The 15,354-nt window shown below is 43.4% G+C and overlaps 1 protein-coding gene across 6 annotated transcripts in view; it reads right to left on the bottom strand.

The window, feature by feature from the left end:
• The window catches only part of LOC119160964 (FK506-binding protein 15), a 290,382-nt gene that overhangs the window by 99,208 nt on the left and 175,820 nt on the right, over positions 1–15,354 (bottom strand). For all 6 annotated transcript variants that reach the window (XM_075880249.1, XM_037413254.2, XM_037413255.2 and 3 more), the window contains exon 17: positions 3,826–3,928. In XM_075880249.1, the coding sequence (XP_075736364.1) occupies positions 3,826–3,928 (103 nt within the window). The remainder of the gene's footprint in view (positions 1–3,825; positions 3,929–15,354) is intronic.

The following is a 15,354-nucleotide window of genomic DNA, read 5'->3' as shown; positions in this document are numbered from 1 at the left end:
CTCGTTAAGATTAGTCTACATACAGTATAGACCGCTTATAACGTAAGTTGCAGGAGTCGCAAATATCCGCACCAAAACGACCTTTTTAAAGGGCCGCACTTGCTCAAAACGTGTTGAGTATGCAGCTTCGCGTGTCCGAGATCGGAAACATGCAATACGCGTTTGCTAACATTTAAATTTCTGAATGTTAAAAGAATTTAACGTCTAAAGACACACATTGCCAATGGAATTATAGCGAAATGGGGAGGAGGATTGTCTAACAAATGAAAGCACCATCGCGGAAATTCGCCGACTATCAGACCGCCTCGATTATGCGCATTACACAGAAACCCATGTCGAATCACGTTCAGAATTTGATGCGTTGAAAGACGACGACCATTCGATTACCTGGACGCGCACACTATATTTTCAAGACATCGCAATCAAATCGTGAACCACTACTTAAGCGCTACACGTCCCGCCCTAGTTTTCATGTAAGGATATGTATCCCTTTTCATCAACTGCGGCCACCGCAAAGAGTTTCCTTGATTCAGTACCAAACCGCAACTTAGATTCACGCGACTGCTACTGATCGAAGCGCAACCAATGCTGATTAGACCTAGCTTGCCGTTTGGTATGTTGTCGTGGAAAGCTTGTTCAAAACATGAGGATTAGTCATCAAAAAGATCGCACATTGAACCGAGAACCGCCTGCGTGATACGAAGTTAGCGTTTGGGGATGGTAGATCAACAACGGTCGACAACTCACCACGCTTAAGTACGAAAGCACAATGGATAGCAAAGGTAGGGAGTTTTAGAATACCGTTTGCAAGCGCTGCAGGCACCATATGAGTTTTAGAATAGTGTTCGCTCTGCTGCAAAGCGCAACGCATGATCGCAGTGACACCGTAGCTTCGAAACCAGCATTCGCGGGACACATGCAGGTCGCGATTGCCGCACGCTATTTCGGATTTTCTGCGCGCGGGCCACGAATGCGAATGCCGACTTGCGTTATGTCGCATGCGGAGTGGGAGCGACCGCACCACAAGGGCTCGCGATGCGCTATTCTAAAACTCCCTAGTGAAAGAAGTCTTTTCCGACAGGAAACTTAAGCGCATGTAGTTGATACAGACGAGATCGCACATGCCACGCAGAGGCGCGCGGCCGAAGTCACGCTAGCGACGTAGTACGTTGTAGCCACGTCAGCGCCGGTGCAAAGGTTTTTCGGTCATCGAGGCAACTGTCCTTTACTCAACAAACCCGCACAGTGCCCCGCGGTCTTTTTTTTTTTTCATTTTCTTTTCCTTCCCTCCGCCCTTCGTTCGTTCACTCCGTGTCCCCCTTCTCCTCCATAACTACCTCGTCGTCTGCTTATCAGCAGCGCACTTAGTGCTACTTGCTAACGCATTTATCACAAACAATTTCTGGCGACCGCATTATAACCGGTCTTTCATCTTGGGGAACTGCACAATAAGCGGTATGTGTATACATGGGATTCTATGGGAGGGTAAACAAGAGTAGAAAAAGACCACATTAAAAGCGTTTCTGCACTATAAGTGTTCTACACGGCATACTCTACTTGAAAGCATAGTTTTTATCAAGCTGAGCTAAATAAATGCATTTTCTTGTTTCTTTCCTCCACATTCTAAGCATACTTCATTCAGTGTTTTCAAGCAACATATTTGGGTGCACTTGGCATGTTAGCATCTGGTTTTGGGGGGCATGTCTGATAAGACAAACTCCTAATAAGACGAACAAATAATTGTGGTCCCTTGGAGTTTGTCTTAAAGGAAGTCTACTGTATATTCAATATCATGCCACAAAAAAAAAAAAAAAACCTAAATGGTCATAGAGTTTCATTATTACAGATTATATATCTCCCTTGGAGTTTGTCTTAAAGAAAGTCTACTGTATATTCAAGATCATGCTACAAAAAAAAAGCTAAATGGTCATAGAGTTTCATTATTACAGATTATATATCTCCCTTGGAGTTTGTCTTAAAGGAAATCTACTGTATATTCAAAATCATGCTACAAAAAAAAACCTACCGTATTTACTCGATTCTACCGCGCTCTCGATTGTAACGCGCACCCGGTTTCCACGACGAAAAAAAAAAGTAAGACAACGATTGCAACGCGCACCCATTTTTCTCATTCGCCCACACGATCACACCACTCGGGAAAAAGACTCCTTTCGGGAGCGTCTTCCCTTTAAATATGAGGTACGGGGGAAGCTTGTGCCTACCTAACGTGCAATGGAGCATTGCCGTCACTCTAGTTTTACCGTGGCCCGATGTCAGCACGCGAACTTGCTTCGCCCCCTTCTCGACGGTTATGGTGCCACGCATGTCGAAGTATAGAGGCATCTGATCGGCATTCCGGATTTGCCCAAGCAGGGAGCAGTTGTTGTGCCGCAAGTTTAGGACGAACCTCTGAAAACTGAAGCTTTTCTTCGTACTCCTCCGGCAACTTTTGATATATGCCCGTTCGCCTTCAGAGGGAAAAGCCTTTCCTCTTCATAAAGTTAGTTAGCCAGCACCTGCTGGCTTTAAACTGGCTCCACATTAGACCTTTTTTTTAATGCTAACTGCACAGCCTGCACTTGGAGCAGTTCTGTCGTCACGGGCCGCTGTGCCGCTCACTGCTTAATCACATACTCGCCGAGCAGCTCTTCAATTTGCGAAAACCGACACTGCTGTGGTCTGCTGAAGCCTTTGCGTGAATCTTTGCTGTCGACAATATTCTGCTTTTGTTTCCGCCAGTCCCGCACGCACGTTTCGGGAACTTTGAACGACCGCGATGCAGCCCGATTTACGTCCGTTTCGGCACACGCGATGACTTTTCTTTTAAAAGCGGCATCGTGGTGCACTCGTCGAGTTTTTGGAGTCGGCCCTTCTATGCCGTCGATGCTAATGCACACCAAGATGACGAACTCCTCAGCACACTTACGAAGTACCGCACATGAGAAACACATAGGCAGAAATGGCCGACGCGCCATGCCGACGCACGTAGGGGGCGGCCATTTTGGAATGCCGATGGCAATAGAATGTCTGTATTAATTTTTTTTCGTACTCGATTCTAACGCGCATGCGATTTATGAACTCACTTAACCGGAAGAAAGGTGTGCGTCAGATTCGAGTAATTACGATAAATGGTCATAGAGTTTCATTATTACAGATTATATATCTCCCTTGGAGTTTGTCTTATAGTCTACTGTATATTCAAGACCATGCTACAAAAAAAAAAAAAAACTAAATGGTCATAGAGTTTCATTATTACAGATTATATATCTCCCTTGGAGTTTGTCTTAAAGGAAGTCTACTGTATATTCAAGACCATGCAACAAAAAAAAAAAAAAACTAAATGGTCGGAGTTTCATTATTACAGATTATATATCTCCCTTGGAGTTTGTCTTAAAGAAAGTCTACTGTATATTCAAGATCATGCTACAAAAAAACCTAAATGGTCATAGAGTTTCATTATTACAGATTATATATCTGAAAAAGGAAGGGGGGGGGGGGGTCTGAGCAGCATCTATTTTCAGGGTACGATTCCAATAGCCAAAAACATACCCAGCAAAAAGGGCCGGCTATCTTACACTGAGAGACCACCACTTGGCTAATTGAAAAATAAAACGTAGGTGGCACAGATCATTCTGTGCACAACGCCAGATGCTTCCCTTTCTGGCACAAGAGTCAAAGTTTTGCAAAACGTTGAAAATCAACACACCAGATATTGAACCTCATAAATGGTCTCTTATGTAATCGATGCAGCAAACTTAAACGTAAGAGAGCACATCTTAATTAAACACTGATCCTTCCTAACATGCTGCTAAACAAAGATTTTACCTTCTCAGTTTCCAAAGCCAAGAGGCGCGCCTGGGAATTGGCTGCAGAGCTGTGCAAAGCATCACTCCTCTGCTCAAACATGCTGTTACTCACCTCCATGAGCCTGTAGAAACAGTACAAATGCAAGCACATGCTTAAGTTCAACCCTTTGTCTAGGAAGACACATTTTGAACATTCAAGAAAATCAGGCTATTATGTTAACAGTCTGGTGTTTTAGATGCCGAAACTGCAACAGGATTATGAGGCAAGCCATAGTGAGGAATTCTGGTCTCAATTTAGCCACCATGAGTCCTGAAGAGGCACCCAATCAAAATATCAAAACACAGTGGCAACTAGATATCAAACCCCAAACCCACCACCTCATGATTCAACAGAAACGCCAAAGCAACTTAGCCACTACAATAGGTAAAAAACATTTAAATAAATTAAGGGCAAAAGTGGAGTGGATGCAAATTAAATATAAGAAAGAGCTACTGGGAAAAAAAAACCAATTTCAACAGATGCTATTATTTAGTGATGCTGTTAACCCTCTGTTGAGCATTGTTAAAGAAAGGGCCCAATGAATAACGCTTCACACCTGCACATTTAACATCAGCCAACTAACAAGTAATGTCATAGTTATCACAAATATTCATCTAAAAATACTTGAAAATTTGATAAATCATTTTTTTTTTTGCATAGCTTCCACTGGCAAACTGTGCCACAAGTTACAGGCACCGGGAAAAAAAAGAAAAGAAAACAAATCGGTACGGGTTTACAGTAAATTCTCACTTGTACAAATGTCAGTTTAACAGATACTTCAGAACGAACTTTTTAGAAAATGCCCGACGATTTTCTTATGCATTCTATGTAAAAATCTTTCAGTTAAATGAATTTCAGAATAGGGAATCTTTCAGTTGAACAAACATGCTCCACGAACACAGGCTCATTTTTAAAATCAATTGAACCAATTTTTGTGCACTGCAGCACTGGCATAGCCGATGCGAGCCGCCCCTAAATCGCCCATCCATTGGCAGCAGCGCGACATCGCTTGTGCATGCAGCCCCGCCGAGGCAAAGCGGCTATGCGGGAGATGAAAACGAGTCACGTGCGCATCAGCTCACCGGCGCCCCTTCTTTTTTTTGTCTCTCTCATCGGCATCCGTCGGCGCCATCTTCATTTCAAGAAACAACAGCGCATTTCACGCGCCGTGTGCCCACTTTCGTAATGATGTCGATGAAACGCAAGTGGTTGACTGTCAGACAAGCTCAATATCCTTCACTGTCTTGACAGCGGACAAAGGCAAGTGAACGATGCGAAGACATACGGAATTGCATCGTCAACGATGTCAACCATAGTCAAGCAAAAATCTAAGCTCGAAGGAGAAACTTCGTTCAAACAACTCTGCACAGGACATTTCAAGGCAGTGGATGGTGCCGTTGCGGTATGGCTTTGCGACCTGCAATCTCAAAACATACCCATGTTCGGCCCGATAATACAGTGCAAAGCGAAGAAATTCGCTCTGTTTCTGGACGTTCGTGGCTTCGAAGTAAGCAAGGGTTGGCTTACAAGATTTCGGGGTAGGCATGGGATCGCGTGGAAAACGATTTGTGGTGAAAGCAAGGATGCTAACCATGAAGCGGCGAGAACCTGGAGGGATAAAAAACTACGGGATATCATTAGTGCATATTCATCTGATGACATTTACAATGCCGACGAAACTGGCATGTTTTATCAGGTTCTTCCAAACAAGACAATGGCATTCAAGAATGACAGTTGCAAAAGCGGGAAGCGATTGAAAGCAAGGATCACTGCACTGTTGTTCTGCAACGCTAGTGGCAGCCACAAGCTCAAGCCCCTAATGAGAGAAAAATACGCAAAACCGCGATGTTTTAAAGGTTTTCCTTTTTTTCATTTCATTTCATTTATTTTACCCTCAATCGCACATAGCTTTACAAAGGGGAGTGGGGTACAGAAAAAAAAAAAACTATAACCAAGAGCAAACATAGTAACATCAAAATAATAAAAATTACAAAACATGGAAATTCGATGTTAGGCAGTACAATGAATGTACGTGTAAGTATCATCAGAATGGAGCATACAGAGTACAAAAATATATATGTACAATATACACTTCACGTGTCATCACGTAAGTAATTCTGTACTGTAGATGAGAACAAGTCGTGACTTGAAATGGAAACCATGTCTGAGGGAAGGTGGTTCCAGTCGTTGGATGTGCGTGGGACGAAGGAATGATGAAAAGTGTTAGTGCTGCAGCTAATGACGTGTACCTTATGTTGATGATCTAAACGAGCTGAGCAATAGGCAGGAGTGGTAATGAACTGAGCTTTCAAAAGTGGATGATTGATTATCTTGTGAAAAAGTATGAGACGAGATGCTTTGCGACGTGATTCAAGTGACTGTAGTGAAAGGCTCTGTTTCATTGACGTAATACTGCTAGTGCGATGGTAGTTAGATAGAATGAAGCGTGCTGCGTTATTCTGTACCATTTCAAGCGAGAGAGTCAAGTTCAGTTGAAAAGGATCCCAAATGGAGCATGCATATTCAAGTTTTGGATGAACTAGTGTTTTATACATGGTTAGTTTCACGGCTTGAGGGGCACGGCTAAAGTTGCGTCGTAGGTACCCTAGCATACGGTTGCTATTGTTAATAACATAGGTAATATGATGTTTCCAGTTCAAGTCAGATGTTATATGAATCCCCAAGTATTTATACGAAGTTACAGACTCTAGATCAACGTCATTTAAGATGTAGTTAACAGGGGGTCCGGCAGTTCGTGAGATACGTAAAACTTTACATTTGTTAGTGTTGAGGTCCATGTGCCAAGTTCTACACCAGCTGGCAATATTATTAATGTCACTTTGCAAAGAACTAGCGTCAGAGTTAGATGAGATTTCTCGGTAAACAACGCAGTCATCGGCGAAAAGGTGAATCGAAGAAGTTACAACATCGGGTAAATCGTTGATATAAATAAGGAATAGTAAAGGGCCCAACACAAAACCCTGGGGCACACCAGAAGTAACGGGAGAAGAGGGTGAGCTGTAGTTGTTAGCAACAACGAATTGTGAGCGATTAATTAAGAAAAACTCGATCCAAGCAAGAATGCCGCCATCAATATTAAGGGTCCTAAGCTTATATAGTAGTAGGTGATGATTAATCTTGTCAAAAGCCTTCGAAAAGTAAAAAAAAAATGGAGTCGACCAGTGAACTCCGATCTAGAATGATATGTAACGAATGGGTAAAACAAAGCAACTGTGTTTCACATGAGAATGTCTTCCTAAATCCATGCTGTGACGTGCTAAAGAACGATTTTGATTCTAGAAAGTTGACCAAGTAAGAGAAAATTATGTGCTCCAAAAGTTTGCATGGTATAGAAGTAAGTGAAATAGGTCGGTAATTAGTAACAGAATGCTTGTTTCCTGATTTGTGTAGCGAAACCACCTTTGCCTCTTTCCAAACGCGTGGCACCACACCTTCATTCAAAGACTGTTGGAATATTTTACACAGGAACATAGATGAGGCATGCTTAGTTTCTTTAAGGATTCTTGCGTTTATGTTGTCAACACCACAAGCAGAGGATATTCTGAGCGATTCAATTAGTTTTACAATTCCATGGGCCTCAGTCACTATAACAGACGTTGATGGATAGTTGCGTGCTGGTAAAGAGACGGTAGCAGAAGTGGACGACCCTGAAAAGTTCCGGACAAAATTTTCGTTCAGGCGTGCTGCACACATCTCGGAAGATACGGGAAGGCCGTCCGAGTCAACAAGTACGATTTCACTGTCGTTGGTATTTGTAATAGTTTTCCAAAACTTTCTAGGGTTGCTTACAAGCATTGATGGCAGAGTGTTAGATAGAAAGTTAGCCTTAGCATCCGAAACTGCTGACGAGTAAACTCGCGCAGCACTCTCGTAGGAGCACCAGCGTTTCTCCGTACTCTGGAGTTTCGCAGCACAAAACAAGCGTTTCTTTTTGTTAGAAAGTCGCTTTAGGTATGTATTGTACCAGGGTGAGCAAGAGCTCACAGGTATAGACTTTAAGGGAACGAAGGTACGAGTAAGTTCGTAGATTTTGTTAACAAACAGATCCCAGTTTTCCTGCACGGTTCTATTATCAAAGTCATGTAAATAAGTGTCGTAAAATAGAGAGAGTTCGTTGTTGATTGCCTCAAAGTTTGCAGCATTGTAGTTATAGATAACCTTGCATTTCTTAGTAGCAGTTGGCATGCTGTTGCGTATGTAAAAATGTAGCAGACAGTGATCGCTGAGACCAGGAAGTGAGTTTAGTGCATGAATGTTGTCGGGCATTGTTGTAAGAATCAAGTCAAGAATGTGCGATGAAGAATTGGTGACGCGAGTTGGGTTATTCACCATCTGCGTAAAATTAAACAGGTTGCAAGTATCGAGAAAACATTGGCCATTTGAAGAAAATGGTACGACTTCTGGTAACGATGACGCCCACATTATGGTAGGATAGTTGAAGTCACCGAGAATAGTTATCGAAGAAGATGGGTACCGCATTGTAATTTCATTAATGTTATCGTGAAACTCCTGAACAAAGCTGATGTCTGTATCTGGAGGGCGGTAACAGACGCCAAGAACAAGCGTTTTATTATTCACAACCAACCCGCACCATATCACTTCCAATGTAGACGTCACGTTTATAAGAAAGGACTTGAAACACTTCGAAATGGCAAGCAAAGTGCCACCACCTTGTCGTCCATCTCTATCGCGGCGGTAAATGTTCAACGATTTGGAAGTAGTAAAAATTTCGTTATCGCAAACATGAGCATTCAACCAAGTCTCGGTCACGGCAATCACGTCGGCTTCACAAGAATCGATAAAAGCGTCAAAAGCGTCCCGCTTTCCCATTATACTACGGATGTTCGTGTAGAGCACCGAAATAGGACGTGATACGATACTGCCACTTCTCCTTGCTGATTGTTATGAGGAGGCATTAGATGTCCGCGCACGGGACAAAAGTGCGGCATCAGGCAATAAACGTGCGTGAAGGTCATGGCTGTGATCAGAAGTTGAGTGCGCCTCATTTTCGATGTGGGATTCGCTGCCATTACTGCGAGAATGCGCAGTAGTCTCGCGAACAATGCCCGCGGAAGCATCATAACAATAGTTTCTGTGGTTAACAACGAGCTTGTCGTAACGAAGCTGAAAAGCGGGTCGGCCAGGCAATGATTTTGCATAATTGTGCAGCATCTTGCGCGCTGTTCTTGTAGCCTGACAGTAGTCTTCCGATACAGAGACTTTATGACTTCTCAACTTCGATCGACGTGCCAGCAAAAGTTCTTTTGCTTTAAGGCTTGCAAATTTTACTATCACTGATCGAGTTTTCTCGCGTATATATGGACCACCTAAACGATGGGCCTTTTCTACTGCATTCGGGTCGAACTCGGCGCCTAGGCTACTAGAGAGCAAGTTGGTAAGTGCCTCTTCAGTAGCTTGCCAGGTCTCATTTTTATCGGGCATACCGAAAAACACTAAGTTGCACCTTTGGGCTCTGTCCTCGAGGTCGTTTAGACGGGACACCAATGCGTCATTTGTTTGAGTGATGCTGCCGATAGCTTCATTCGCGACCTGCAATTCCTTCTCAATGTCCGCAACCGAGTTAGTCCGCAGTTCAACCGTCGAAAGCCGCCTTTCAATCTCGCATAATTTGCTCGCCACAAGTTGCTGGTTGGCTTTCACCTCGTCGATCGCCTTTGCCAAATTGGACTGCTCAACGGCAGATGAATCACAGCGGGCGCTTATCTTAGAAAGCATTGCCATAACTTCTTTATGACGCGCATCAGAAGAAGCTGTGTTGTTCTCGACATCATCTAGTGGCCCAGGGGTCTTTTTTGGAGGCCCTGGGTTTGCTTCAACGTCACCGCAACACAAGAGTAGTGAGCAAAGGGCGTTAGTACACTCTCGCGACAAGACGTATAACACCTGTGGGCGTGGAAGCAGCAGTAAACAACGGTTACTAGTCTTCTTAGCATATAATGAATCGATTTCACCAACCTGTATAACATGAAAGCGAAGCTCGTAAGCCATTGCCACAGTTGTGCTGCCTCCACGCCCACTAAACCACTGACGTGCGCTGCTGCCGCTTTTGTTGCTTGATAAGAACGATGTCTCTGACGATGACGATTTCCCGAATGGCCTGGAAAGCTCAGGTGTGTCAGCGCAGGCACTCGGATCCGTAGAAAAGCCGCAGTCTTCTGGAAACTGCAGCTGTTTGGCAGGGGTGTCAACCGGCCTTCTGGAGTGAACCACGAGCGGCAGCCAGACCAAGATGACCTGTATAACGTGAAAGCGAAGCTCGTAAGCCATTGCCACAGTTGTGCTGCCTCCACGCCCACTAAACCACTGACGTTCGCTGTTGCCGCTTTTGTTGCTTGATAAGAACGATGTCTCTGACGATGACGATTTCCCGAATGGCCTGGAAAGCTCAGGTGTGTCAGCGCAGGCACTCGGATCCGTAGAAAAGCCGCAGTCTTCTGGAAACTGCAGCTGTTTGGCAGGGGTGTCAACCGGCCTTCTGGAGTGAATCACGAGCGGCAGCCAGACCAAGACGACCTGTATAACCTGAAAGTGAAGCTCCTAAGCCATTGCCACAGTTGTGCTGCCTCCACGCCCACTTAGAGTTCACTTCTATGCACGTATAAAAGCAACCAAAAAGCATGGATGACCAGGAATCTCTTCAGTGAGTTGCTGCTGAGCATCAACGAAGAAATGAAAAAGGCAAAAAGAAAGATTCTTCTGATTATAGAGAATTGCTCTGCACATCTTGCCGATCTCCATTTGAGCAATGTGCGTGTCAAATACGTCCTGCCAAATCGTACTGCCGTGCTTCAACCGCTCGACTTGGGCACCATACAGAACTTGAAGGTCAAGTACCGACGGCAACTCGTGCAGCAAATTTTATTTAATATAAGGATTGGGAACAATGAGCCCATCAATGTCAGGCAGGCGGCGGAGATGGTGACAGGCTCCTCGTGGTCAGTCTCACAGGCTATAATTAAAAACTACTGGCAGAAATCATGCTTTTCTCTCATGCAGGATGCAAATGAGCAAGAGCATGACAAGGTCAGTGAGAAGGAGGAAGAAAAAGGCGTGGTCATTGACTCTGAAAGGTGGACAGAGGTCTGTCAACAGCTGGACGTTTACAGTGGTGCTTCATTTGAGGACTATGTGCAGTGTGACAGGGATCTTTTCAGTTGTGCAGAAGTATCTGATTTAGAAATTGTTTCGAGTGTTTGTGCGGAACCAGAAGAAGAGTGCCACGAGGAAGTCGCAACGACTGAGATAGGTTCAAATCCTGTAACTTTAGCAGAGGCAGTACAGTATGTTAGAAAGTTGCAAGATTTCGTGTCTCAGCAACCAGCTGTGCCAGAGGCACTGCACAGAAACCTAGACTCTCTGGAAAGCTTTGTCTTTTCTTGTGCTTTAAGGGCACCAGTGCAAATGACAATCACAGATTTCTTTTGAAAGTAAATTGCATTTCACACTTTTGACTAATGTCTGCTGTGCCCAATGCTGCTCCATATACTAGTGAATATTTAGTTAAGTGAACTATTTCCTTGGGTCCATTGAAGTTCACTCAGTTGAGAGTTCACTATATATTGGTTGCATAGTGAGGAGATTGTTTGCAGAGACCATTTTTCAAGATGCTGTTTTATATATGTATATCTGAAAAAAATAGTTTCAATCGACACTTCTGTTTTTTTCTTCTAACAGTTCCAAATCACATGCCTTTAACATGTTCATTACTGACTCTGTTTGCCTGCATTTCAAACAAATAAAGCATGCAGAAATTCCCCAAATATGCTCCAATTTTTTTGCTCAAGAATCTCCTGATAACCTTTTGATGAAGGCACTTGCATATTCTAAAGCTCAATATAAATAAGTTTTATATGCCACTAATATCACCTTTTTTGTCACTTTCAGTATTTTTCCTCAAAAAACAATTTTTGATAAGCTGATGAACAGATATTGTCCACATGATGAGTCCAATTTAATTTATCTGGCGTTGTTACACCCACACACTTAGCTAGTCACATTAATCAGAATTCTCCTCAATCTTATGTTCAAACGAAAGTGAAATTTTCTTTTCGTTAACCGAGTGTAAGCAATCAATTTCCATCCGCCCCTTTTCTGCATCATGAATGTAGCGACTGAAGATACCCATTAATTTTAAGCTGGCCATCTATGTATGTAACTTGGCAATAAACTGAAAAAAAGATTGATTTTTATAGGCATTTCGACAACTGAGGCTATGTCATTTATATACAGAAGAAAAGAAGTAAATTTTTTGTATTAGTACACAGAAAAAGCAGATGTAAAAAAATAAAGAAGATATGTGTGTAAAATGTAAATTTGTGCCTCAATTTAAAGCAAGGAATTACACAAGGTGTTAAAGATTTGTTCAGTACAATGCAATCTAATTACTGGCTTGTCTTACCATTATACAACTATCTGCCATCTTTCAGAGCATGAAGCAGAGGTGCCTTGCATTTTGATTTTATGTACATGTCAGTTTTCAAGTGCTTATTTTCTAAAACGAGCATTGATTCACCATTTACAAACACAGTATGACTACCAAAAAATGGAGGATTGACAAAGTTTTTGTGAAAAGTAACAAGGTTTTTGACTGGGCTAGTTGGTGAAGATACATAATAGCTAACAGCACACTCTGAGACATGAACAAAGATGGGATGCACGAAGACAAGCGCCGACTAACAACTGAAATCTATTTTGAAGGAACATGCGGGTATAAATATGCAGAATTGCCCACGAGCGAGTACATGCAGTTGAAAGCGTTCTTTGACCACAATAACACGTAATCATTTACAACAAGTTAAGAAAAGCATGACTGCAATTGCTGGAACATGTGAGAAAAAGGCTAGTGCCAGAGTTGACACTAGTGCCAGAGTTCTCTCTAGTATATTTAGGAAACTATGTTGAATGTACCTGATGAAACGAAATTACTCTCTCCTATTGCGATTCCTGTAAGCAACTGTCAAACTACTGTATAATGCTAGCAGACTATGGAGTGTGGCGCTGGCATGTAAGCACACCCCATGGCAAGTGCATCTGATCCAAATGCCATTCTTGATTTATGTCTGCTATTCATGCTGTCTGCTGTTAGGCATCAAACAGAAGACGCCAGCTATTGAGTTTCCTATAATACACTAGAGGAAAAACTGGCGCTCGTGTCTATGAAAGCTGAAACGCACAGCGCCTCAGTGAGCATGGGAATGATGGGTAGCTCAAAGATTCGTCGAAACTTTGTTTGGCTCGGTGTGGCCTGAATCCACTTTGCCAAAAGACTGAACGATTGCAGTGCCACAGTTTCCTCTAGTAATTACTGTAGGAAACTATGGCACTACAGTCAAATACCCCTACAATAAAATTGACGGAATGCATGAAAAAATTCCTTGTCCTAGAATTTCATTGTAGCACAATTTCATCTATAGACCACAAAATTTGGCAAGATCTGATGATTACGACTCGTTCTTTGGTCCCTGCAAGCGCATGAATTGAACTCTCGCTAACTCATACGTACCTGGCCGAACACTAAGTGAACATATTTTCTTGCGTATAACGCGATCAAAATATACAGAAAATTTAGAGCTGAAGTCTGGGTGCGGGTTGTAGAATAATTTTGGCACGCAAGTTGGCTTCATAGCATGGCTTCACGGGAATGCAGAAAAGGCGGCTTTGCATCAATACGCTTTTTTCTTCCCGCGGTTTGCGGCCGGGGTGCCGCTTATATGCAGGGATGGGTTATACAGAAGAAAATACAATATTCAGACGACCCTTGGGGCATGCCGAGGGCACAGCAATGCAAACGAGTGTGCCAAAGCTTCGCTGGAAGCCTACTGATAACTGTAACTGAAAGGACGAAGCTCCGCACTACCGTGGCCATAGGTGAACGACGGGAAAGCTGCAACGTTTCATGTCGTTTTATGGATTTATTGCCTTTGTTCTACGGCTGTGTTAGCTGCGCACCTTCGGATCGTATTGGCTATTGATGACGAACATGATAGCGACCATTGTTTCCTGCGCAGCGGTTGCGGCAAACGCAAGTTCCGTTTTTAATCTGTGCACACTGCGCTGGCCATGCGCGTGACTTGAGAATTGCGTTGTTACTATCTTTATTCACATCGTTACGGCAAGAAATATTGGGTTGAGTCGGTGCACGTTGACTGCGCGCATACTTTCAGAGTCACCCATGATTACGTTCAACATGACCGGATTTGTGTTCACAGCGGTTGCAGCAGAATGTAATTACGCTAAGATTAGGTGCACGCTACTCGCGTGTGCGCCTTCACGATGCGTGGTTGTTGTTCCCAATCACAGGACTAGTGACGACAAGTGGTAGTTTTCTTATGAGCACGACGTCAAAAACATATGGCCGGAGTTCTTGAAGATGGAGATGCTGCCTCGGCCCACATGCGCATCAAATTCACCGGAAGCATCATAGAAAATTGGGCACGCTGTCACCGAGCATCTCAATGGCGATAAATTTAGCGTGATGAGCGAGTGGTGGCAGAAAGCGTGTATCTCATGAAAACACTGTTGCTGCGATATGGCCGTACGCTCTGGATGTCACGAGACATCGAGAAATGGCCAAGTTGGTATCAGAATTTCGCTGCATTCTGAAGCAAGTTACTTTTTCTTGTGGGTTAGTACTTGTGAAAACTTCGTTAAAGCGGAAATATCCAGGAAAGTATTCGTTGTGACGAGACATTTTTTTACCTTGTTCTTCATGGGTGGCTGGCGGGGAATGGAAAATCGTTCATTGTGGCAGAAATATCGTTGTAGCAAAATTCATTATAGTGGGATTTAACAGTAGCAGCTTCCAAAGAGTGAGCACAAGCCTCTGTATCAAAATAAGGTGCTTAAAAAAATAGCAATCCCATGCACTGCTTCTAAATTTTCCTAGTGCATATGACTGCAAGATTTTTCTGAGCTGTTTATAGCAGTGTCTGCTTACTGTGGGACGTGTTTCTCATTAAAACCTGAGGGTTGTTCATGATACTTTTACCTTAAGCACTTTTTTTTTACAGTCAGTCAGATAATACCATTTCTTTTGGGTATGTGAGTGCACCTTGAGTAAAATGATTTTGAGACAGCGTAGCTTAGACATTGCAGATGCAGAAATACAGTTGACGTCTAATTTCCTGGACGCCCAAAATTCTGGACATGCCCGATTTCCCGGACTCTTCTGTGACACTAACAAATCCCCTGTAAAGTCAATGTATTAAAATGTCCGAAAATCCAGATGGTTATAGCCTTTGGCATCTGATTTCCCCGACTTTTTACTGTTAACCGCCGACCCAAAGCCACCACCGGCGCTGCCATTTTGCTTGTTTTCATATCCTCGCACCGCCAACCGTGCTGCGGCTGCCGTAACCTTGATACCGCACGTGTCAATCCGTTGCCAGCCGTAGCTTGGCGACTTAGCCAAGCCAAACCTCAATGTTGTTCATTCACGTGTTGTTTTGTCAGCTCTGCGAATGTGTC

Source organism: Rhipicephalus microplus, chromosome X (assembly GCF_043290135.1).
Source record: "Rhipicephalus microplus isolate Deutch F79 chromosome X, USDA_Rmic, whole genome shotgun sequence".
Lineage (NCBI taxonomy): Eukaryota > Metazoa > Arthropoda > Arachnida > Ixodida > Ixodidae > Rhipicephalus > Rhipicephalus microplus.
Note: the sequence above shows the minus strand (reverse complement) of the source record. Positions and strands in the feature narration are given on the sequence as shown.